This window comes from Pezoporus occidentalis, unplaced genomic scaffold, assembly GCF_034315485.1.
Source record: "Pezoporus occidentalis ecotype Australia unplaced genomic scaffold, CSIRO_AGI_Poc_V1 ctg28, whole genome shotgun sequence".
Lineage (NCBI taxonomy): Eukaryota > Metazoa > Chordata > Aves > Psittaciformes > Psittacidae > Pezoporus > Pezoporus occidentalis.
In genome coordinates, this window is record NW_026914718.1 from 2,598,166 (window position 1) to 2,624,024 (window position 25,859).

Here is a 25,859-nt window from a genome sequence, read left to right on the forward strand (position 1 = left end):
AACATTTAATTTGCCCTGACTTCTGATCACCAAACCTGATCCACTACGTACTACACAGCATAGGTTCAGCAAACAAACTGTATTGGATTGTACAATGTGTGTTTGTCTAAAGCATATACTTACAGAAAGGGAACTGTTGTTTACTTAAAGGTTTAATTTAATTTATTAATGATTTAATTATTTATGAATAATTCTTACTCAGCAAGAGCTCTCTTACAGATAGACAAAAGCTAAGTGGATGCTACTACTCTTTTTCTCGTGGTTGGTCCCATTCTTTTCTGGTACTCTATCCATTACTCTTTAAGTGCTTACCTACTTAAGGCAGACAACATTTAGTAACCTGGGCAGTGAATTTACAAGCCACTGGCAACTCTGTAGCAGCTTTCCTCCAAGAAAGATTTAACCAAAATGTAATAACTTACACTGTGTATAGGTATTCTCAGTGTGCTCAAAGGCCTTGCTGGCACAAGGAGACTGCCGTATTTAAAGCGATGATCTATGGTGTGCTCATTATTGCACACTAGCTGTCCCTACCTGGACAACGCTAAAGCAGAGTGAGCACCTCCTTACTTCAAGATTCACACCCAAACTAAATTCCTGGCCAGTCCTGTGAAGGGACAAGCCCAGAAAGCTCACAGAATCCCAGGGGATGCTCACCAGCCCTTTAAATTAACTTAGTCAATGAACATGAGCCAGCAGTGTGCGCTTGCAGCCCAGAAAGCCAACCGTATCCTGGGCTGCATCAAAAGGAGCGTGACCAGCAGGTCAAAGGAGGTGATCCTGCCCCTCTACTCTGCTCTTGTGAGACCTCACCTGGAGTATTGTGTGCAGTTCTGGTGTCCTCAGCATAAAAAGGACATGGAACTGTTGGAACAAATCCAGAGCAGACCACAAGGATGATCATGGAACTGGAGCACCTACCATATGAAGACAGGCTGAGAGAGTTGGCGCTGTTCAGCCTGGAGAAGAGAAGGCTGCGTGGAGACCTCATAGCAGCCTTCCAGTATCTGAAGGGGGCCTATAGGGATGCTGGGGAGGGACTCTTCTTTAGGGACTGTAGTGACAGGACAAGGGGTAACGGGTTAAAACTTAAACAGGGGAAGTTTAAGATTGGATATAAGGAGGAAATTCTTTCCTGTAAGGGTGGTGAGGCACTGGAATAGGTTGCCCAGGGAGGTTGTGAATGCTCCATCCCTGGCAGTGTTCAAGACCAGGTTGGACAAGGCCTTGGGTGATACGGTGTAGTGTGAGGTGTCCCTGCCCATGGCAGTGGGGTTGGAACTGGATGACCTTAAGGCCCTTTACAACCATAACTACTCTATGATTCTGTAAAATCCATCTTGTATTTCATTACAGAAAAGTGATAAGGAATTAGAGAAGTATTGCTATTGGCTATATTTGAGATTTTAATAGGCATACTAAAAAGAGCCTAGGCCAAGTAACCTCAGATTTCTTCTAAGCCAAGGCTCTCAGAAGCATTGTTTTATGCTTGTAGAGCTGCTACAGGACAGATCTGATTGAATTCACTGAGAATGATGTGGGGAATAAAGACTCAAATCCCATTATAGATAAGTTCTTGTTTCTACCATTCAAAAGCCAAAATTTAAAACCCCACTGAGAAAAAACATCCTGCCTCAATTACACCTACGCCAACACTTAAAATTTCTCATGCTTGTTTTACAGACACATCAGTAATTCTGACAACAGGTCAAGGTCAGCAAGCTGATTAAAAAGCAACAGGAAAGCCTCAACAGGAGTTACACAGCCATGCTAAAAGGACTGCTTTTTGAACATCAGCTGTCCTAGAGGAACTTCCCCTTATATAGCATTATTAGTTTCATTAGCACCTTCAGATTCCCCGTAATACCGGACTTGAAAGAGAGCCCTGCATACAAGATTTCTTCTTTATTCCACCATGCAAAAGATAATTTCCATACATCCAAAGATTCATTATGACCTTCATACTTTCACTGTCTGCTGGGATTATTTCTGAAGTTCTGAGACTCTGCTCAGTTTCAAGGAGCTTCCAATTACATTATATAACATTACATTATGTTGAAATAATGCAGAATTTCATCCCTAAATTAAAGTGGGATGAGGTGGATGATGGGCAGTATTAATTCTTGTACTAGTGAGAAGTATAAGGTCCAATAGCTTGGGAACCATTAAAAGGAAGATTGATAATGCATTATATCAAACATGCACTAAGAATCCTCCTTATGATGTGATGCAGTCCATTGATTCTACTGATGGCAGGTCGTAAGATATGAGACCTTATAACCTTAACATCACATATGCAAAAGCTACAATAGATAAAGCTCTAGAATGAACTAACTGAAAAGCTTCCTCTCCTCTGATGCCACTTCAGTTAAGAGGGTGGTAACAATATGGACTACTTCTGCAGGAAAATATGTAAGACAAAAATGGAAGCGACTCTGAAATCTGTTTAGCTAGTCTACTATGGGGATTTCAGCTACTACGTGTTACAGTGCTGTCAATAACTTTACGGTACATATTTGTGTGCCGATGTGAATGAATCCCATGTCAGACATTTTGAAAAGGAAAATATTTTTCTCCAGTAATGTACTGGATCACTTAACATACTCAGAAACATTTGGTTTACACAGGTAGAGAATGTGAGCTGATAAAAAGTAATTTGAATATTCTCTCAGTTAAGAAGTAAATCCAAAGTAAGAAGTTTTCAGATTTTATAATATTCAAAGATCTAATGATGTCTGCACGTATTTAGATAAAACTGACAGGGACAGCGACAGAAAAGCCAGGTATATTTCTCCTCTTCTGTGGTGCTCTGTTCTCACAGGCAAGCCACAGACATTTCAAAAATAATCTGTACCTTTGCTGTACTGCCACTGAACAGCCTAGTGCATTTTATACTTAAATATGAAAGCAACACTATAATACAGTATAGCATTAAGATTTAGTTTGGTACTCTGAAAAATTACTGTACTTTCAAAGGGATTATATGATAGAATCTGACAACAGCAAACTCTGTCTCAACAGTTGCTAGTTCAGCACCATTTAGCTTACTAAATCCAAGCTTTTGCTTATGGGCCCTTAACAGAATTCAAGAGTCACCATACCTTACCTTCCCCAAGCCTACTTTCACTAATGCAATTCACTGCATCATTCCAGGATCCACCTAAGTTTTGAGAACCTGAGGTCTCAAAGCTTCTTCACCCCCTTTTCCTGGCAGAACTGACAGGGACAACAGTAGTTGTTAGAGCAAGTCACTAATTGCTTAAGTAATAGCAGAGCAGAGAAACCACCTTCCTTAGCTCATACAGAGAAAAAGATAAAATAGTGCATATTTTCGTGGGCCTTCTTGCTCCCTACTTCTTCCCATGATAACCAGATGAAAGCATTCTGCCTGCTTTTCACAGCTGCTATGATTGAAAGCGACCAGGAAGAGAGAAAAGTCAGCCCGTAAGACAGTTGGGGTGCTTTGGGAATCAGGGAAAGAGAGCAGGTCTGAAATGCACACATTTGTTTTACCCCCAGGCCTCTGGCTCTTTGCAATTATGGAAACGCAGATTCACAGTTGTACCAATTACATAAATCAAAGACTCCCTTACTCACTGACATAGGGATTGAGGCTGCAAAGTTTAATAGTTTGGTATGAATTTGCAAGAGACTGAGAGACCTGCAGGTAACCACTGAGTCGTTCTTTCTACAATCAACAACTTTTCCTCTAATTAAAAATAACTTCCTTATCCTGCTCCCTCTTCCTCCCCCTCCCCTCCCCCCCCAAATAAAGCAGCTCAGGATTGTTCTCTCTGCTTACTCTAACACATAATAAGCATCAGAAGGGGCAACGTAGAGGAGCATGAAGCACCAAATAAACAGATTTGGAGAGGCTAACTTTTCAAATCAAGTTTACTCTGCCTATCAGATCTGCATTTCCTTTGAAATAAGTCTGTGTACTAACCGAGAAGTCAGTGAAGGCTTTCAGGGCTCTGAGCAGACAGCTGTGGAAAACAGAAAATATTCTCACATACTGACATAGCAAAATACCCTACACATATACCCTGGAGGCTTAATTTCCAGATCAATACCATTTCATGAAGTCTTAGTTTTTTTTTTTTCCCTAGATCACTAGTTATGGGATTTGGAAACAAAGTGATAGCAAACAGTAGGACTAAATTTGTGGGTATTTCTGCTTCTGAAACATCCTAAAACCTGCTGAAAATATTAAACTCCTTGATGTGCATCCTTCCAATTACATCATTTATAGCAGGAAACTAAACCAGAACAACTGCAGTCACAACTGCAACCTTTTTGACATGATGGGACTGTTCAATATTTTAGTGTTTTAATCAACAGAATAAAATATACTATCCCTTTGGCTAAAGTGTTTTGGCAGTCTGGAGTCAAAGGCCACTAAAACAGCCAAAAAAAGGTATCTGGGTTGGAAACCAGAATTTTCAAATGCCCATTTCCTTAATTTAAAGGGTCAGGGGCTGGAGGAGGGGGAGTTCTTTCCATTTAATGACTTGAACACAGTGTGGTTTAAATAGCATGTTTGATTTGGGAACCTATTAGCTGATAATGACTCTCTGGAAAGAAAAAAAAAATGGATTCACTTATTACTAGTGTGATATCTGTAATCCCAGGATGTTGTGAAATAGCGCAGCATTCAGAATGAGCTATTTCCCATTTGTAAAAGCAGAAGCATAAACATAGGGAAAGCAGATTTCCCATGTTAAACACATTCCTGAATTCTGCAGTACTTTTACTGTCACTAGAATTAAGAAAGCAAAATTGGGTGATACACATATTGAAGCTTCAGTTTTGGAAAGCCTGCATGCCAGGCTTCATAGGAATAAAAAGATGGGTGACAGCAGTCTAAAGAAGTTGCTATTTAAGCAAATAGGTGCAACTATATTTCAAATGATCTTTTGATAGTAGAAATTAAGCAAATGTTTGATTAATGACAGCACTGTAGATCCTTCTTGCTAAAGAAGCAGCATTAAAAGAAACATCACTGTAGTGATTATACAGGTCAGAAAGGGGAGGGTAAATATAACTAAGGAAAAAATAATCCAAATGTGTGATTTTCCTTTCTCTTACAACTAAGTAGTCTAGTAAACTAGAAGGAGAAACAGTCATGTAAAATCAACTTGAAGATCCTGCCCAGCAAGCTGATGCAATGATTCTATTAAAGTGATTCTAGACACTTTCTTCCTGTTACAGAACACATAATAGAACACAAACGAACATAGCTGTGATAAGATACAGGAGAAGTCAACCTAAATGATGAGCAGTGTTTTAGAATTTCACTGTTCTTTGACTTCTTTCATGTAGGCAATGAACAGTTGAAAAGAGATTCAAAAGCCTATCAAAACCTGTGTTCAGGCATTCTGCAACAGAAAAAGAACTACTAAAAAGCACGTAACAAAGTAAAGGCAACTCAGTTTTACTGAAGAAAAATCCAGAAACAGGCATAAACCAGCATCTCTTCCCATTTAGAAAGGGCCTTCTAAATTTCTGGAGCAATTAACAATGCTCTCTACTAGTCTACAGGCCTAAACCCAAAGAAATTGCCAATGCTCCTGATAGGCCACAGGCTTTCCATAAACATCTGCAGGGCTGCAGCACCAGAACTTGCGAGTCATATTTTCTCTAAGCCTGTCTTCAGTTTCTCTTCAGCTTGTGTAGCTGTAATAGCAACTCTCTAATACCCAGTTAACACAGCCTAATCCGCTTTACGTTTAACTTAGTTTTGTGATGGCATGGGCTAGTGACTATCGGTATATCAATTCAAGTATATATATTTGTACATAGACATTCTGCAGAGAAAAAACTAGTACTGTAGAATAAAAATGTAATGTAGAGGACTACAGTCACAGAGATATAGGAAGTACAGGGTGGTACCAAAGGGAGAAGGGCTATAAACAACGTAACAGGTCAATTACTAGCCATTAAAAGAATGCAACCTTGGGAGCTGACTGATTTTAGAAAACAAAGAACAAGACAAAAAGACATCAAAGGACAAGAACCCTACACATACAGAGAACTCAGACAAATGCAGTTGCAGAAGAATAAATAAAAGATCAACATCACAGCTTTGAGGCTACCAACAGGGTAATCGCCCTACCCACTGAGGGACCAGAGTGCCCTGCCCAAGAGCTTGGGAGTCCCATTTCAGCCCCAGGTTCTATGTGAGCCATATCATAGGTGGATCCATGCCCAGCCCAGACGGCATTCTTCCCCACTTAGGGATTTTGCTTGCTGGCTTGACAGAGCTGGCTCATCCCTTCCTGTGTGCTGATCTCCAGGCAACTGGCACCACCAGTTTTAGGAGGCAGAATACAGTATCTAGGCAGGACCAGCAGAAATCCTGCAGGAGCAGGACAAATAAAAGCAGCACTGCCAGTAAGCCAACCTTCTACAAGTGTGCTGTTTTGCCTAGATCTTCAGGATTTAGAAGATCATGACTACAGTCACTTGCTCCTTCTTCTTCATCCATACAGCAAAAGCGTTTCTCAATCCTATGCTCTTAAAGTCATTTCATTATACCACTGACATGTATTTTGGGTAGAAAATAAAATTTTGGTATTGATACACAAGAATTAGTGAAATTTTCAATTTCAGGATTTTCAGATTGCTACTAGTTAGAAAAAAAAAAAATCACTAGTATTCAGAATATTAATTCTGTTAATCTGAAGTTTCATGTTTAAATGTATAATTCCTGCAAAATTATTTATGAGATGTATATCAAAATGGTATATATAGACATTTAAAAATATCGAGGAAAGCTATCAAAATTCCTGTCGGTAAAGATAAAGACTTGTTTTCAGCGCGTGACATAAATTTGCCTAGCCCTAGGATATAATTAGACTAGGTAGACCGAAGTTACACACCTATTCTTCCAATGACCAAAACAGGTGGCTTTGAACTGAGCAACAGCAGTCAGTGCTAATGCAGGAAACAAGTTAAATCAACAAAGTGCATCAAAGCTGTTTAGGTTTGCTCCAACAACCATGAACTTGCAAATGTCCATTTACCCGATGAGCACAGATACGCCTTTTTAACTGAAGTCAATTGTACAACTGCATTGTGTGAGTCCATCGACACGCCCGTGATGCTGTATGTTATTAGTGGTGCATTCCTCCATGCAGTGCAAGGGAGTGCTATTACTGTCACATACACTGAGCAGCTGTCAGACAACAAAGACTTTGTTAAAGCAAACAAGCAAGAATATTTTACATAAAAGCATTTTCGTATTAAAAGTATCATCTGTTGCTTTTTCAGTATCTGAACGTTAACGTAGAGAGCACTCCTTACCTCCTCTCTTGTTTAACTTGGCATACCCAGGTACATAGCTGCTTGTCATAGATGATGAACTGCTGAAGGAGGAGTGGGGTAACGCTGAGACCAAAGGCTCATCACACTTCTCTGAAACACAAGAACACAGATTCACTTTCTACTGTTAATAATTCATACATATTAAGTGGCAATGTGCCTTTGATTTTTCTGCTGGGTTATAACATAACCTTGTTATTTTTTACACATGAAATGCATTAGGCTACAATCCAATATTTTAGTTTAAAAAACCCAACCACAAACCAAACAACAGAAATTCCCAAACCCCAAACCCACACTGACAAGCAAAAAGAAAAAAAAATCACCCCAAAACCCACAAACACATACACACACCCCTCAACATGGGAAAATAAAGGCTTCAATAAAGGAGAGAATTAGCTAATGGTGCTGCCTAACTATATGCCACCACTCTCCTTCCAGATACTACAAGTGAACAAGCAAGCTGGCCCTGGCACATCTGAAATGGCTTATTCAACATGAAAACCCAGTGCTAATGAAAAGTATTATCATGAAAGCTTTGTAACAAGTAGCTAAGATAAAACCTCTCAGTACTGTAACTGAAGTGCTGATAAACTGATATCTTAAAAAAGGAAACCAATTCGGGTACATTAATAAATGCCTATGAATTATCACTTATTACAGATTTACTTTAGAACTTAGAAAAACATAAATTATTTTGGTGTGTCTGTTGTTGTTTTGGTTGGGTGCTTTTTAAATAGGATCTCTAGAATCCATGAGTACGTCACATCTATTTTACCCAGTATAAATAAGACTTTGTATTAGCACCTGAGATGGACAAAAAAAAACCCAAATCAGAATCTTTGCCTTTCTAATGGAAAAGTTTAAAACAAATCCACTGTTGTATGAAGTTACATAAATCAGAACAAAGAGAACTGCATTTTGATTTTTCAAATACCCAGGTAATATACTGCCCTTTGCCCTTTTTCCTCAATTACTTCAACAGAGGAATAAAATGTGTGCTACATTACTCATTTACATTTCAGGTACAGCCTAAAAAACTTCATCATCTACACCAGATGTCTTGATTCATCCCTTCATCCTTTTGAACACACAGACACTGCAACACAGGCACTGCTGCGAGCAGAAACACCTCAATTTATACATCTAGAAAGCACTACACCACCCCTGTTTCTGTTTGGCAGGATATTTTAGTGCTCAGCCACACCATATAATTTTGGTACTACTAGGAAATAGTGATTTGGTCAGACTGGATCATACAGAGACTGAATTAATCCTACCATGAAAAGAGGAACCTCAATGGGAAAAAAAAAAAACAGGCTTGTGAGCAAACCAAGTCATTTATAATGCAGGTCTCCTAAAATTTCCAGCCTCATGTAATGAAAAATAAAATTATTTTCACAGCAATAGAAACTGAAGCAATGAAATACAGGAGAACATTTGCTCATGAGTCAGTACTCTTGACATTTAACAAAATAAGCAAGTTTCCTTCACAAATCTCCAACAGTTTGTTAAGGGAGAAAACAAAACTCATACGAGCATAAAAGCACAGGCAAGGGGAAAGTACAATTGCTTTGCACTGAATTAAAGGACAATTCCAATGGCTTTAAAGTTCACAACCACACTATTTAATGATGGAATTTTGACAGGGGAAAATAAATGGTTGTAAGCATTATTGTTTATACCACAAAAATAAAAGGACCAATTCACCTCTTCCCTCCTTGCCCTGCCTTGGATGCGGCCACACATGGTCAAGAGTCTGTAGCCACAGAGGCACCATGTCTGAAGCTCACATCATGCCATCTAAAGCAACACACCAGGGATGCACAGGAGCAAACCCTGGCAGCAGAGGCACAGCACTGAGCAAAGGCTTACCTGGGTGCCAGGCTGCTGTGATTTCAGTCACAGTTCAAGGTCAGAGCTTCACAAAAGAAGTGGTTTGGGCTGAAAGGGACCTTAAAGTTCATCCAGTTTCAAGCCCCCATCAAGGGCAGGGACACCTTCCACTAGAGCAGGTTGCTCCAAGCCCCGTCCAACCTGGCCTTGAACACTGCCAGGGATGGGGCAGCCACAGCTTCTCTGGGCACCTTGTGCCAGCACCTCAGCACCCTCACACGGAAGAACTTCTGCCTAATGTCTAATCTGTACCTCCTTTCTTTTGAGCTTAAAGCCATTTCCCCTTGTCCTATGTCACTACATAGATTTTTTACTATTTGTAAAAAGCCCCTCTCCAGATTTCCTGTAGCCCTTCTTCATATTACAATCACAGAGTTAAAGTTTCTCAACTATTTACCTACAGTATTTTTTCAGTTGTTCAAATAAACAGGTTTTCAACAAAGACTGCTAGCAATCTGCTCTCGCTGCCTCTTCATTGTTAGTAGCTAGAGAGTTGAATTAATTTGCCATTAATACTGTTCTTAGGTAAAACGCAAAGAGAACATTTGAACAAAGAAGTACACATAAGCAGAAATATTTTACAAATACATAACAAAGTCTCTTTATCATATTTTCCAATGCTTATCTTATGTGATATTGACTGTAAGAGAAATATATTCACATTCATAATGAGAGCTAAGGCTGAATATCTGTTCCGTTGGGGGGGGGTGTGGTATATTTTTGCCAAGCAAATCATAGGGGTTAGATGGTTTTCCCCACACCTATACTTTCACACTGGGGGCTGAGGAGAAAACTCCCCATCTGTATGGAAGAATATAAGTAGAAGAAAGGTTTAGCCACAGAACTGTATGCTACTTCTGCAATTTGATTAATTATGGAATGTAATGGGAAGCTATTGGTCATGATACTCTAAAAAGAATAATTTGAAACAAAAGAGCTATAAGAACTCCCATCTAAAAAGGGATTAATTTATTCAACAGAAATGTGTTCAGAAACAATGAGAGCTTTGGAAAAAGCCTTTCCAAATCACAGAAGCTCATCAGAACTTCTTTTCTGTAGCGACCCCACTAGCTATAGAGAACACTTCCTCCTTGTATTTTGACAGCTACGATATCGCTGCTACTATTGATGATGCCACACGAAAAGAAGTATGGGGAAAACTTCTATGGAAAAAGTACTGACTTCTAAAGCATCCTCCCCCTGTATGGTCTTGCCTTGTCTCTCTGCTTCCTTAACTTGGATTCAAACAAATGAGAAAGACAAGCCTGACATAGCCAAAAACTAAAACTAAAATCCCACAGGGAGTACCGCACTGTGTTTGTCCCTGTGATCCCAAGTCTTACTGTCAGTCATTAATGTGCTTCATTTGGTGTATGTCTGCTTTTGAAGTATTGAACCTGGCCACCTGCTTTCTCAGTGTGGCTGGAATCACCAATACTAGGGTCAGGGGTGGTGGCAGTTGAAAAAGCAAACTTAATTGGTACCGTCTCTTCCTTCCCTGTTGTTTAGAACTGCATTCGCTTCTTATGCCTGTTTTGGGATCCCAAGTAATAAGCTTCTTACTGTTTAAAAAACAAACACACACACCCTGTCAACCTGCTCACTCATTTAGGCTTCAAAATATAGGAAATTCACCACAGATGTGTATGAATTACAGGGAAGCATTACACTTTGAATGAACAGCTGTTAAAAAAGATATTGATCTCATCAATAACTCAGGACTTTGGGTCCAATAGAACAGAAGTTAAAAGTCTGCTTACATAAGCTAATATTTCTAGCTGTGTATGAAAGTTCCACTAAATATACTGCACTATTTAAACTTCCTTCGTAACATGAAATGCTGTTATGCCACAGATTTAAGAGTTACAAAAAATCCTTGGGAACCTTTGGTTCTTTCAGCAGTTCTAGTTATTTCCTGCAGAATCCAATTTTTTACTTACTAAACGAGAATCATATATACCTTCCTGTTACTGAGATATAATAGCTTTTCCCATATAAGTCAATGTACTGTGCCCTGTTAATCAATTACAGGGCACAGGGGCCTGCCAGCATTGTGGCAGCAAAGAAATAAACTCTCCTCCATCCCATTTATCTCAGTGATATATTAACATCCAAGCCAGCTTAGGTCCATTTAAATGGTAACTTCCTAAAACAAACCAGCTCTTCCACTCCACTCTTTTCTGTTCGGATAGACAGAGCTGATAACTTTGTCACAGGTGTGATGACATTTACTACTCTGACTTTCCTATTCAGAGGGAAATTAGTTTATATCCATCAGAAACAAATTTCCTTGATATGTAAATAATAAGATCAATGGAAGAAAGGTCACCTAATGACATTAAATACAAACGCAAAACCTCAGCAATCCACAAGCTTCAAATTCCTAGACTATGGAACGGAAGGACCCCTATGCATTTGCTCTGGTCTTACATGCTTTCTCAGGCACCTGGCTACTGGAAACCAGAGGAGATGGATCTTCTGCCCTACCAGAAGCCTCTCATATGTTCTGGTGTCCTCACTCAACAAAACTAGGAAAGGATACCTGTTCTTTCCTGCTCTACAGTCTATGTGTAGTTTACAGTTTATAGCCTACCCATCATACTGGATAGACTGAAGGGCTGCATTCCACTTTGCCAGCAATTGCTTTAGTTCACACCTGGTTAGTCCATGAACTATTTGGGGAACAGGGACCAGACAATTTGATGGCCAGACCTTGACTTTATTACAAAGCAGACCATGCACACACAAACTTTGATTTATCAACCTCAGAGACTGTTAAAGCTTATTCCTCGCTATGCCAGTGACTTTAATGATTTTTGGTGGGCAAAGCAGAGTAAAAAAACCTCAATACTTCACAGAAGTCTGTTCCAATGCTTAGCATCCTGATCAATAGACAGGTCATCTGTAAAGTCACTGACGTATTTTATCAAAGCAGTCTGAGAAGATGAAAAAGACTATCTGCAGTTCATCATTATCTTCTTGCCATTAGTATCTACTAGCGGGTTAGAATGCATACAAACAACTACACCTTTAGAAACGTTAAGGAATAGGAACAGTACATATTTATAGTCATAGGTGGCTTTTATTAATAATCTGAAGCTGCTCTGGAGGTTACCTCAGAAGCTCTTGCAAAGATTCTGTCAGTAAAGTAGAAAGAGCTGTGTAGAGTACTTAAAAGAAAGAAAAACATTTGGATACCGATAAATAGAACTCATCAGAAATAAGCGACGGTGCCTTATTAAGGCGGCTTTTGAAGAACAAAGGCTTTGCCATCATTATGGTCCACTGTGCACTGAGGAACAGACAGACCTTGAAAAAAATACCAAACAAAATCTACAAACTCACCCCTCCTTCTTCAAAACCTTTAGCCATCATTTCCTATCAAATCCGAATCCATTATCATTATTTTGCTGGAGGATACTAGCTCTACGATAAACATGTTGCCAGTAACTTCACTAAAAAAAAGCCCCACGTGTATGTCAGAAAAGAACTGTAAAGTTGATCAACTAAGATGCAAAAAGGCAAAATGACTGTGATAGCAGTACTGTGTTCTGAGTCCAAAACAGACACAATAAATTGCCCTCAGAATAAGAAAAGTCCATCTGATGTAGCACTTACAAAATCTCAGCCAAGAAATACACAAAGCCATGGCTTTCTGACCGAAAAGTCTCAACCATTTCTGTTTCACGTGTTTTCAGTGTACAAAATGAACATTGCAATGCAAACCCAAAAATCTTAACTATTACCAACTCATTAACTGTACCTCAATGCCTGTCAAGCAAGGAAAAAAGTTTAGAGCAACTTTTAATCTTGCAATGCAAGAGACTCCTATTTTAGAATATGAATTCTAATGCAAATGATGGGGAGCAAAGGAGAGAGAATCAGATCACCTGGGTTTAATTTGTACTGCGTGTGCTAAATGCTAGTTATCCTGAACACATTTTTCTGCTCCCATGTGAATATGTAGAGTGCATTCTCTGTAGCGTGCTGAGGAGAAGGTGTAAGCCACCAAGCACTTCTGAAAAGCAGTCATGAGATTGCAAGGGCACTCTGGAACATGGATAAATACATGTGGGAATTGGCATACCTCCAACAGGAGACCATCAGGAATATTAATGTGACTTTTCTGGATTGCAGCATATTAATATGCTGAGACAGCCTTACTTTTCATATTGCATGGGCAGGTTTTGTATCCCGAAACAAATGCCAGAATCCACTGTGTTTAATTCACAAGACTGTGTCCCCCCAAAGAATAGGAATAAATAAGCATAAGTTTTATGCACTGTTTCAAATGAGCTTTTAAAGCTGTACTAACGGCAAAGCAGGAGATAATACAAAACAAGTCATGGTCAAGGGTAACCCCTGTAAAAACATTTAAAACCAACCAAAGTAAAAGCGAGTATTAGTGAGGACAGTCTAGCACAGGTTTAATTCTTACAATGACACGAAAATCAATCTTGGCCCTGTTTCACAAGCCTGCTGCTCACAATAACCCTTGAACCAAACCTCTCGTTGTGTATGACAGGAACAGTGTCGGAGAAAGTTAGTCCTGTGAAGGGCCACAGGTAAAAAAATAAATACTGATGGTAATGGCTGGCAAATGCTAAGCAGGGTACACCTCATGATCCAAGTTCTTAAGTAAGCAAGAAATCAGTGAAGAGCTTATTACAGAAGACCACCTCTTATGGGAAAAGGAAGTATTGCCTGTCAGGTATTATTTACCAAATATATCAGCCTTTGGTACATTCAGGGTGGTTCAAGCCCTTTTACCTTAGATATGTTCTGAAGGGTTCCTCTTCACTGTGGGAGATAAATTTAAATAAATCCACCATATACTGTTACTTATTATTATTATTATTATTTATTTCTTAAGTTGAAAAGGTAACTTGACTCTCCAGCAAGTTTCTTGAATCACTTTACCAACTAGATAGGGATGATGACTGGTAGAGTGGAAGCTTCATTTCTTTATCCTCTTCTATCCCAACTTCTGTCCTGTTAGAATGTATTTACTCCACTAGAAGGGTAACAAAACCCAACGCACTTTTCAAATAACTTAAGTCACAACAGAGCTGTCCACACTCCATCTGTGCAAACAGGTTAATACTCCACACACACAAGTTACTTTCCAGTTGCCATATGCATGTCAAAGTCAATGCAAGTATTAGAGAAGCATCACTTGGCTGCTTCTTTGTTATTTTTACTGGCCTCCATTACTTTGATATGTTATTTCTCACAGTGCTCTTGTGAGCATAGTCCTCTTCCCATATTGCAGAAGGCTGCAGCTTCCCCAGATGACTGACATTTCACACAACAGTCTTGACAGGCTGCTAGGGAGCCAGCTTCACAGCCAGCATCATGAGAAAATGAGTCCAAGTGTAACTGAAGCCTTCTTTAAGCATCTGTGAGCTCAGCTATAATATAAAATATCAGAGCAGCTGATACTGATCGCCTGGGATGTTTCATATTCCACTTCAAGTTGCATACCACCAATAGAGATAACACTGCTTAAAAAGGTGGCTGCTGCTGAAAAGGAAAAAAGCAGAGCAGCTATTTTTCACCCTCTAAGGTGAAATCATTAATTGATAGCCTTCTATGAGCAAGTAACTAGGTGGATGGATGATGGTAGAGTGGTAGATGTGGTTTTTCTTGGTTTCAGTAAGGCATTTGATACTGTCTCCCACAGCATCCTCATAGATAAGCTAAGGAAGTGCAGGCTTGATGATCAGGTAGTGAGGTGGATCAAGAACTGGCTGGAAGGACGAATCAAGCTGTGATTGATTTGGCTATCTAAGCTGTGATTAGGCTAGGCTAATCTAAGGCAGGCTAGGTTGACCAGCCTTCCAGTATCTGGAAGGGCCTGTAGGGATGCTGGGGAGGGACTCTTCATTAGGGACTGTAGTTACAGGACAAGGAGTAACAGGTTAAAACTGAAACAGGGGAAGTTTAGATTGGATATAAGGAGGAAATTCTTTCCTGTTAGGGTGGTGAGACACTGGAATAGGTTGCCCAAGGAAGCTGTGAATGCTCCATCCCTGGTGGTGTTCAAGGCCAGGTTGGACAGAGCCTTGGGTGACATGGTTCAGTGTGAGGTGTCCCTGCCCATGGCAGGGGGGGTTGAAACTGGATGATCTTAAGGTCCTTTCCAACCCTAACTATTCTATGATTCTATGAAAACTTTCTTGTTAATAAACATTTGTAAGCACTCCAAAGAAACACCAGAAATGGTAATATCCTAACAGCAGCACAACTGTGCAACGTATTACAAGACTACTATCAGTTATTTCTGGCTGCAGTGTCATCAAACAGCCTCATTCATTACCGTGTTCTACAGTTTAATCAGAAAGACTGGGATTTATTTACTGTAAGTATAAAGGTGTATGGTTACTTATACTTACGTATATAAGTATAAAGGTGAATGGTTTTAGAACAAATACATCCTTTCTATTGTCTTTAAGCCATATCTACAGTAAAGGTTTTGCAGAGTCGGTTAGATTTGGTCTTCTATTTTCTGGAGGAGTGAAGAGGGGAAGTTTTTACATCCCCCTAAACCAAAACCACATCTGGATTGCTTTTGGTTTACTTGAGACTCTGCAGAGCCTTCCACAGTGCACTGGGAATTCAGCAGGCATTCATGCCACCACACTCCTGTCTCTTATGAATACACAAACTGCTTTGCCCCCTGTGCAGCTGGAGAAGTGGTATGAAAAACCTGCCATCCTGTTTTCTCAGGTTTCTTAACCAAAACCTCAGGTCAATTGCATCTGGATTAGCAGGAAGTCAGCCGGTCTGACTGTACACTTGGGATTTCATTACACTGTCCTTAGCTCCTAGCAGTAACTGACTACCAACTCTGTTCATGAATATTTTTGCAAATCAAATCCTCAGATGCCTCTTCAGTTTTTTATCTTCTGCCATGTAAATATACCTCAGCTTTTCACTACTAGAAATAGTCAAATGTTTTGCAGGCTGTTACAGCAAACAAAGCTCCTTCTTAAGTACCTGTGCAGGTAGGTTTGATCTTTCACAGACTGGTAGCCAGCTGAATTAAGGATAGAGAAGCCTTAAATCATGTCGCATGAGGAATTTCTGAGTAGAGGTCAGGGAACCCACAAGGCTGGAGGAAAGAATACTGAAAATCGCCACAATTTATCTTGTCAAGTCTCATTTACCTTAAATTACATTTGCCAGTTACCCAGCCTACGTTCTTCCTCAGCCAACCTTATATCAAAAGTATCTTTTGTTTGTTTGGTGTGGGATTTCTCTGGGTTTGTGTTTGGCTGTTTGTCGGTTTGACTTGTTTGTTTTTCAAGACCCACGCATAAGGCACCAATGCATAACTAGTTTCCTGAATGAAATTTTTACCCGTCAGCTTAATTTTTCATGTCTACAATTAAGCTTTTACCTTTAATGAGAACATGTAATCTTTTCCTCACAACACACACTTATTTTAATGGTGCCTTTACTTTCAGCAGTTTTATATCAACATAAAAGTCTTCTAAATTCAGAGCTGTTATTTCAGGTTTAACCTAATTTAAGCAGGATCCAAACATCCAGCACGGGATTTAGAACTGTTGGGCATTTGAATATAACAGCATGGCCACAGAAAGCCACACATTAACTGCCAAAGCAATACAGCACAGGTATAGACTAACAATACTTTAACTTGGTATATAGAACCTAGCAATATGCATATAAAATCCTTTAAAAACATGAAGGATGCTAAGCTTATATGAGATAATTAAGTATTTTTATCTATCCACTTGTAGACTGGTTAAGATGCTCAACAGAAATTTCCTAATGGAGTTAAGTCAAAGCAAAAGCTGCAGATTCCCATCTGAATGCTTCTTATACTAGAAAACTACCCTTGCCCTACAATGGCTAGGGAGGAAACTCTGCTCTCATCAGACAGACAGAATATTTAATACCATGAAGCATGTAAAGCATATTCCACATGTGGTTAGATGAGGAAAAAAATGGAAATTAACAGGGTATGCAAAATGCAGCAGAGAATTCTTTCTGAATTGCAGAGCAGAAAGTAAACATCACCTTAACTTACATTCAGTTGTGTTTTTTTCCTAAAGACATTATTAATTCCATATTTGTGCATTGCTGTTTACTTTCAGCTCCCCTTTGGAGAAAGCAGATACATCATATTTGTAATAGAAGTGATTAGGTGGCTATTTATCAGTTGCCTACTGTTAGAAGTGATGACAGAAACAAAACCCAGGAGTTGCATGATCTATGAATTAAACTGTATTAATACTGATAATTTGTTGGGAGAAAAAGATAAGATCTAACCTTGGTCTCCTTCCTCTTCTACTCAAAGCTTTTTTCCCCTCACCTCCAACTAAGTATAAAAGATGTGCTTCCTTGATTCCTGTCACTGAAACACAGAAGGATTAGCTCTGCAAACTCTTAGCCCTCCTTCCCATGTTTCCAAAGCATCAAGCGACCAGGTAAATTAAACTGTCATAATATACTGATTTCATCAGAAGCATCAAAAAAATGTACCTGAAAAGATACTTTAACAGGTGAAAAGAAATACTTTTCTCCTTACTGTTGCATTAATTTAGTGTATACATAGTATACTTTTAAGATAATGCTGGTCGTGATTCCATTTCCCCAAAACACGCTTCCAGAAGATAAGCTTCCTGAATCTGCCAATATCCTGTCAGGTTTTTTAGGGTCTAAATCTTATGCAAAGATTGATGAATAGAACAGTGAACAGGAAAGGAAAACTAACTGCAACAAAAACGAGATGAGGAACGCTGCATAAGAGGAAATGTGAGCTTAGGTTAGATTTTTGAACTTCTCTGTATTATAGACTGAAAAGAGCAAGCTGTGTTATAACCAACCTGAGAGGTGCACTACTCTCAGAGGCTTGTTACACATGCTGAAAAATTTGAACCAATCATCTAACATGGCTGTGAACGTTAACACTAGAGACTAAAATATCTTACACTAATACCTGGAAGAAACAATATGCATATCAGAGCAGGCTAACAAATCGTTTCATACGCCAGTATGAAATCTGCAAGTTGATTCTAGTAAGTGTTCAGGATGCTTAGGCACACCGGAGCAAGAGCACAAGGAACAAGTCAGTTGAGGACAGTAGCTTCACAGGACAAACAATTTCTGGATGCATTTCACCTTATTCCACAAAGTACAAAAGTGCCTTATATTTAATAATTTATGGCAGAATCTTTCTTTCTTTCCCTAGAACTGAAAGGAAGTGTCTTACTTCTATAGAATCATAGAATGGTTAGGGTTGGAAAGCACCTTAAGATCATCAAGTTCCAACCCCCCTGCCATGGGCAGGGACACCTCACACTAAACCACCTCACCCAAGGTCCTGTCCAACCTGGCCTTCAACACTGCCAGGGATGGAGCATTCACAACTCCCTTGGGCAACCCATTCCAGTGCCTCACCACCCTCACAGGAAAGAATTTCCTCCTTATATCCAATATAAACTTCCCCTGTTTAAGTTTTAACCCGTTACCCCTTGTCCTGTCACTACAGTCCCTAAAGAAGAGTGCCTCCCCAGCATCCCTATAGGTCCCCTTCAGATACTGGAAGGCTGCTATGAGGTCTCCACGCAGCCTTCTCTTCTCCAGGCTGAAGAGCCCCAACTTCCTCAGCCTGCCTTCATACAGGAGGTGCTCCAGTCCCCTGATCATCCTCGTGGCCCTTCTCTGGACTTGTTCCAACAGTTCCATGTCCTTTTTATGTTGAGGACACCAGAACTGCACACAATACTCCAGGTGAGTTCTCATGAGAGCAGAGTAAAGGGGCAGGATCACCTCCTTCGACCTGCTGGTCACGCTCCTTTTGATGCAGCCCAGGGTACGGTTGGCTTTCTGGGCTGTGAGTGCACACTGCCGGCTCATGTTCATTTACTCATTAACCAACACCCCCAAGTCCTTCTCCATAGGGCTGCTCTGAATCTCTTCTTTGCCCAACCTGTAACTATGGTAAGAAGATTTGCATAAATTTTATATCTGAAGCTGAACAGAACAACTTCATGATCAACTTGCAAGTTGTAAAGATGCAAATATTTGACTCTCAGTTGTAAAGTATTTACAGGACTCCTGTTGCTGACTCAGCACAGGCCAACCACCCCCACAAGCAAACTCCTTGTCAGTCTGTTTGGATTCTAATATTCTAGAAGGAGTAAGACCTGGGAGTAAAGTCAATGTTTAAACTAAGTGATTTAATCTCATCAGAAGGAGATAGCAAGCATCTTAAAACAGCTGTACGAATGATAGGGCAACTCTTTTTTGAGTACAGCTAAAGCCAGAAGTATCACTCTAAAGGGAGATCTTTGGTTTTGATATACCAACCACTTTTCAATTCCATAAATCATGGTTGGTGTGTATCAATTATAGCTGTTGGTTCTGCATTCACTGGAGATAGTAACCAGGGTGGGTGGATGCATGTGAGTGCGTGTCTATGATAGTTCTTCACTACTGTGAGCAGGTACACACTTCCAGTGTTGCAGGTCCTTCTATGTTCTTTTTAAAAGGGAATGAAATTCTAATGCAAGGAAAGGCAATGACAGCCTTGAATAATCCACAGTGTGAATGCAAGAAGCAATAACAACGCACAGTAAAACACTGAACTGAAACTACTTTAAGTGTGATTAAGCACCACGCTTTGTGCGCTTGAACAGGAAAAATAAATACCAGAATTTTGTAACTGTGCAGTTTTCATCCAGAAAGAATTATAATTAAGAATAAATTAATACTTCCTGCCTGTGCAACTGCTAAATGGCACATGGGATTCAGCTGGAGGTAGAATGTCACAAAGCAAGTCACTAAAATTCTGCTCTTTTTAATATTTGGCACTTGCTGTTTTATTTTTAAGGAAGAAAAAGTGGTTAGAGGCCTAACACACGTGAATGATTTTTATCATTCAGCTTGAAGGGGACATACGGGAGAAAAAGATGACAAGCAATCATTGTACAGTAGTGTCTGGGTTTTGTTTTGTGTTAACAGAATGCCAGCCAAACAAAAAGGCACAACAACATCCTCTGATATTTCACAGGATACCTGAGCATGTCAAGATGTTAAATAAAACACCAAAATAAACAAAACAGCCATAGAAGACCCCATATATTGTTTCCTACAGTGCTATATGCTCATCTAGTTTAGTCGTATTTCCTCTCTTGAAGCACTACTCCTGTGATGAAAGGCTTCTCTCACAGGTTTCTGTGTCCTAAGAATATCACAGGAGATGTATTATAGGGACCTGTTCTCTGGTACACCAAGTACATTATGACTAAATAAATTTTGCTTCTTCCCCCCCACCAACCAAAAATGTCTTTGTATTCCCCTGGACAGAACAGACTGCATCAACACTTGCAAAGAGCTATTTAACTGAAAAAACATTTCTCACCAGACTCTACGGCCCAAGTCAAAGTACATCAGGTGCCTGCACTGATCAGTGTTGCTGATTCAGATCCTAATGGTTTTATCATACAAGTAGAAACTGAAGAGATGAAAGGATGGTTCTGCACTACTCCTACCTTCAGTTTTTGCACTGCCCCAGGCAAAATTCACCTGCTTTTGGAAGGAACTAAGCACCCTCAAACAGATCAGTTCTGCCATCTACACTAGAACAGCTTATGCCTTTCTCATGCCTGTCTGGTGCATCAGGGTGACGAGGAAAGCTTCTGTTAGAAACAGCGGAAGAAAACACCAAGTAGAAAACCCAATTCTGTACTTAATGGAGATCAAAACCAATTTGAAAAGGTCTTAGTCAAGTGGAGGGTTACTGTACCACTGTTCCCTTTCACTGTGAAGGCTAGTTAGAACAACTCCAGGTAACTTCACATGCTCCCAAAGACTGTTTTTAACTTCTTAAATAACAGCAAATCTCATTACAGTGGCCCGAGAGCCCTTTCCTTTTTCACATTTCCTTTTAGTCTCATCAGAAACTCTTGATTTAGAAACACTCATTATAGAGAACAGCAATGTAATTCATTATCCTAAAGGCTGCCTGGGAGGATGCTGTATAAAAGGTTTTGTAAGACAGATTTTTAGATAGGATATGTCACTGCATTTCTCTTGCTCATGTAAATTACCAGACCTACCTTATTTTCATGTGCTATGGAAATCCAAGCCAATATGTTTTACAACAGACTTAGCCATCCAGCTTACCCTGCTGTTCATGTAGCATTTTCTGAATATAAATTGTTGTTTTCTTCCTAATTATCAAATGCAAATGGTGTTGACAATAGCACCATCTATTATTGTACCCTCATTAGCATGCATGTGTACTACAGAAGCATTTTTAAGGCCAAGAGTACTTGGTAATTAAGCTCGGTAAAACCTTGTTATACTACATGTTTAACATGTCAACCAAGGACAACAGCACAGTTAAATCAGCATCTCTAAAAAATTAAAGTGACTTATAATTATAGTCCATTCCCTCCCAATTTTAATCAGTTACCTGAATATTAAGTTCCAGACGTTACAGTTTACTACCTTGGCCTGGATCACCGATTCCCATTATGCCCAAAGTGAAGGATGCCTCATGTTAATACATATGGAAGTCTGCATGCATACATATACACAGCAATGCGCTATTGCCCACAGGCATTCCCAGTTGCAGTGGCTGAGTTGCCCAGGTCTTGGCAGGGGGACTGCTAACTCTGGGGCCAGCAAAATGCTAGCAAAGGCTGCCCAGTGGTGAGGAGAAAGGGTGAGAACAAGCCCTGCCAACCCTGAAAGGAGAGAAGGAGAAGGGTGAGTAGGGGCTCCAGCCCTTGCCCTGGCAGAGAATTCCCCCAAAAGCCCCCATCAAAGCAGGTGGCTATGAGAGCTGCGGCCTCTGGAGAGCCCACACTGGAACAGCACGAGAAGGTGGGAGCCACAATAAAGACCACAGACCCCTTCCAGTTCCTAAGAGGGCCTACAAGAAACCTGGAGAGCAACTTTCAAAAAGGGAATGGCTTTAACCTGATAGAGGAGAGACCGAGATTAGACATAAGGAAGAAATTATTCACTGGGAGGGTGGTGAGACGCTGGCACAGGGTGCCCAGAGAAGCTGTGACTGCCCCATCCCTGACAGCGTTCAAGGCCAGATTGGATGGGCTTGGAGTGACCTGCTCTAGTAGAAGGTGTCCCTGCCCTCGGCAGGGGGTTAGAACTGGATGAGCTTTAAGGTCCCTTCCAGCTCAAACCATTCTATGAGAAGAGATAGGAAGAGCCATCTACCGAGTGCTATAAGACTACAACACCACCACTGCCTGCCCTGGGGCAGCCAGCCTTGTAGGCAGATGTGCAAGAAAGGGCTGCAAGTCAGGGCCTCCTTAAAAGAAACTGTAGCTTATTATCTTGTGTAGAATTTAATTATATTTAACTGTTCTGCTTCCCAGCCAGTAAGTGCTGGCAGTGGAATTTGGATGAAACATGAGTAAGTATTAAAAATTCATTTGTTTCCTTTAGCATTTTGGTCTTTTTTTGACAGGTAGTTTTCTCAGATAAAGTGCTCAGAAGTTTACAGATCACTTCACTGCTTCTTATCTAGAATTACTCTAGGTAAAGATTACTGAAAAGCTTGAAGCAAAAAGTAAAACTGTTCAATCCTTTCATCCAAATATGAATGAACAACGTCCAGCCAGAATAAGGAAAATCTGCCACAATTTCAAAGACCATATGCCATGTTAAGAAGGTGCCTTTCAAGCTTCTTTTCTCTATCCCACATCTGAATCCATGAGTGATGAGTATATCCAATCAATTCCATATAATTAAGATCTTTAGTTCCTAGAAAAGTTATTTTCTCTTGAGAACACCTAGGAAACAGTAAGTAAAAATTAAAGGGAATTTCAATTCACTTGTAGTGAAATTCCAAGACAATGGAGGAAAAAGCAAAACCAGGTTAAACTAAGTTATACCATTAACTTGATTTTCCTCAAACTCCCCTTAAATTTAACAAACAGAGTTTATATGTTAATAGATTCTTGATTTAAAGAAAAAAACAAACACATCAAAAATCCCCAACAAGTACTTCTCACTTCTCTAAATTTTATTCTCAGTATTAATGTCATTAAGCCACCCTTAATTTCTTTAAAAAGTTATCTTTCATGTTCCGTGCAGTTCGCCAGGATAGTAGGCTGAATGTGTGAAGAATTAATTTTCTCTTGTAAATGAATGAACACGATTGGAGGAAGACAAAATGAATGACAAAATGACTGCAGTTAACCAAAAAGTTCCATTTTGCTCCCTTATGGAGAATGATGGAGTAGCATTTTATTGAACTCCATTACCCTAATAAGAAGATATTCTATGCTTGATCTTAGCCAAAATGCCGGAGAAGATACTTTAATGACTTACTGCTTCTGTTTAACAGGGATATTTCATAATTACTGAAACTACATCTGTTTGATTAATGAGCCTTTTCTAGCATCCACGTATCTTTCAATTTGCCTGACAATATAAACTGGAAGCCCATGCACATAGACATAAGTGCTTTTCATCGTGTATATGTATACAAATAAAACAGCATTGAGAAGAAATATAAGGGCCCCAAATAGGACAACAGAATTCTGCTATTAATTATTATAAGCAAATGTTTGCAACCTTCACTCGCATTTTACACAGAAAAGTCAAGTTTTCAAGAAACATTTAAGTAAATCTTGCAGTGATTTTTATGGTCCATCTTATGGTCCTCCCAGAATGGCTTTCAATCAAATAGGAAAAATAATCAACAGTGAAAATACACAGAGCAAAGAACACTGATGCTGAGTTATTGTACATGCAGTGTCCACACATAGCAGTCACTTAAGGACTGCAGTTATTCTCAAGTTGGTTTTCATGTGTTGTTCAAAGAGTATGAAACTGTGTCATGCCTCATGCCTAAATTCCCCAAGAGGGATTTCAATTTTTAGGCCCATCATGATGCTCAGAAATCAGAAATGAAGGCCTATTAATTAATCCTCATGCTTAGAGGTCTCATGTAACATTAGGAAAAACAGATTAAGAAAATAGATCAGATTAAGAAAATTAAGATCAGGAAAATAGCACATGAAAAGCCTTCAGGACTTACAGAACTTCCCAAAGGCAAGTCAGAGAACAATGCCTACTAAGTAACGAGTGAACATAATGGTACCTTATAAAGAAGATGGTATACTCTTATCTGAATAGCTGATATAAAGATATAAATGATACAGAATACTGTATCATTTATGCCATGAAAGAAGGTATTAGAAATGGTAAATGCTCCATCCCTGGCAGCGTTCAAGGCCAGGTTGGACAGAGCCTTGGGTGATGTGTCTTGGTTGAGTGTGAGGTGTCCCTGCCGGTGGCAGGGGTGTGGGAACTAGATGATCTTTGAGGTCCTTTCCAATCCAGACCATTCTATGATTACCCCACTATTGCATTATCCTGGCCTCAAATCATTAAGACATTTTCTTGCTGCATGTGACAAACCTACTCTGAAACTGAGTGCCAGCAACTTTTACTCATCCAGCTAATTTCTTATTAAAGGTATTTTGAAGAAAAAGGCCTCATTATCAAATAAAAATATTGATTTAAAATACATTGCTTATGTTGTATTTTACATTATTCTGTATTCATATGAACTTAGGTAAGTTTTATATCATGGTAGCACAAGAATTTGCCATGCAGTATCTGTTCTGCTATTTGTAATATGATGTGCAGATAGAGTTGTCACTCTCACACTTGTTACTCTGAGCCAGCTTTTTCTGAAACACGTTTCTTGAATTCTTGTTATTTCTCAGCGAATACCTGGTGACCAACATAAACACTAGCACCTCCTCCAGAATCCAAGAACAGCAGAAGGACGAAACAGTTCCACTGTCGTCACGTCATCTCTCCTCAAAACTTGTTCCTAACAAATGGTTGTAGAGTATTTCCTGAGGGTTCTGGGGGGTGTTGGATAACTCCAATAACAATTTTTGACATCAAAATGTCAGAGTTTTTCCTATCTCCATATAAAACCAGAAATAGTTTGTATAATTCTCTCCATTTGGTGCAAAAGGGGAAGTTCATTGTTCCTTGCATGTGTGTCTGTTCATTTCTGCTTAGGGGGAAACATCAGCCATCAGCCACTGTTCATGAAGTTATTTCAATATATATAAATGTATAAAGTGACTCATCATCACTATCTATGCTCTTCTAAATGATAGCACTGGCTGCACACTGTTTTATCAAAAACAAACAAACACCTGGAGCTTGGGATTTCAATTTCAACTGACTAAAATCAGTCTCCACTAATCAATTTCATTCTGTGTCCAAATGTGAGAGTGTATTGACCTAGACAGATTTCATGCAGCATTTCATACAGAAATTTCAAGTTACAATAGAACAATCTGAGAGACAGCCTAACTTTTGTACTTTCATCTTACCTAGAGAAAAAGCTTAGTCTCAACAAGTGACTCACAAAACACACCACCTGCTTGGCGGCTGGATAAAGAAAATACTTGGAAATACTTCCCTGTAGTAGAAAACTCGGGTTGACTGCTGTTAGCTTCCAGTTTATGAATGGATGTGCTGCATGTTTGGAGGAGTGCTCTCTGCATCCAAAGACAGACACAAAATAAAACCCACTGCAACCTGCCCATGTTCAGCTTTGGGACCCCCAACACAAGAGGGACATGGAGCTGCCGGAGTGAGTC

At 39.7% G+C, this 25,859-nt stretch overlaps 1 protein-coding gene across 4 annotated transcripts in view; it reads right to left on the bottom strand.

The window, feature by feature from the left end:
- Positions 1 to 25,859, bottom strand: part of CNTNAP2 (contactin associated protein 2) — a 1,014,729-nt gene that overhangs the window by 693,545 nt on the left and 295,325 nt on the right. For 2 of the 4 annotated variants that reach the window (XM_062625371.1, XM_062625372.1), the window contains exon 2: positions 7,306 to 7,416. In XM_062625371.1, the coding sequence (XP_062481355.1) occupies positions 7,306 to 7,416 (111 nt within the window). Of the gene's footprint in view, positions 1 to 7,305; positions 7,417 to 17,517; positions 17,603 to 25,589; positions 25,717 to 25,859 lie in introns of those variants that run through there. The other 2 variants (XM_062625373.1, XM_062625374.1) reach the window with 2 other exon arrangements.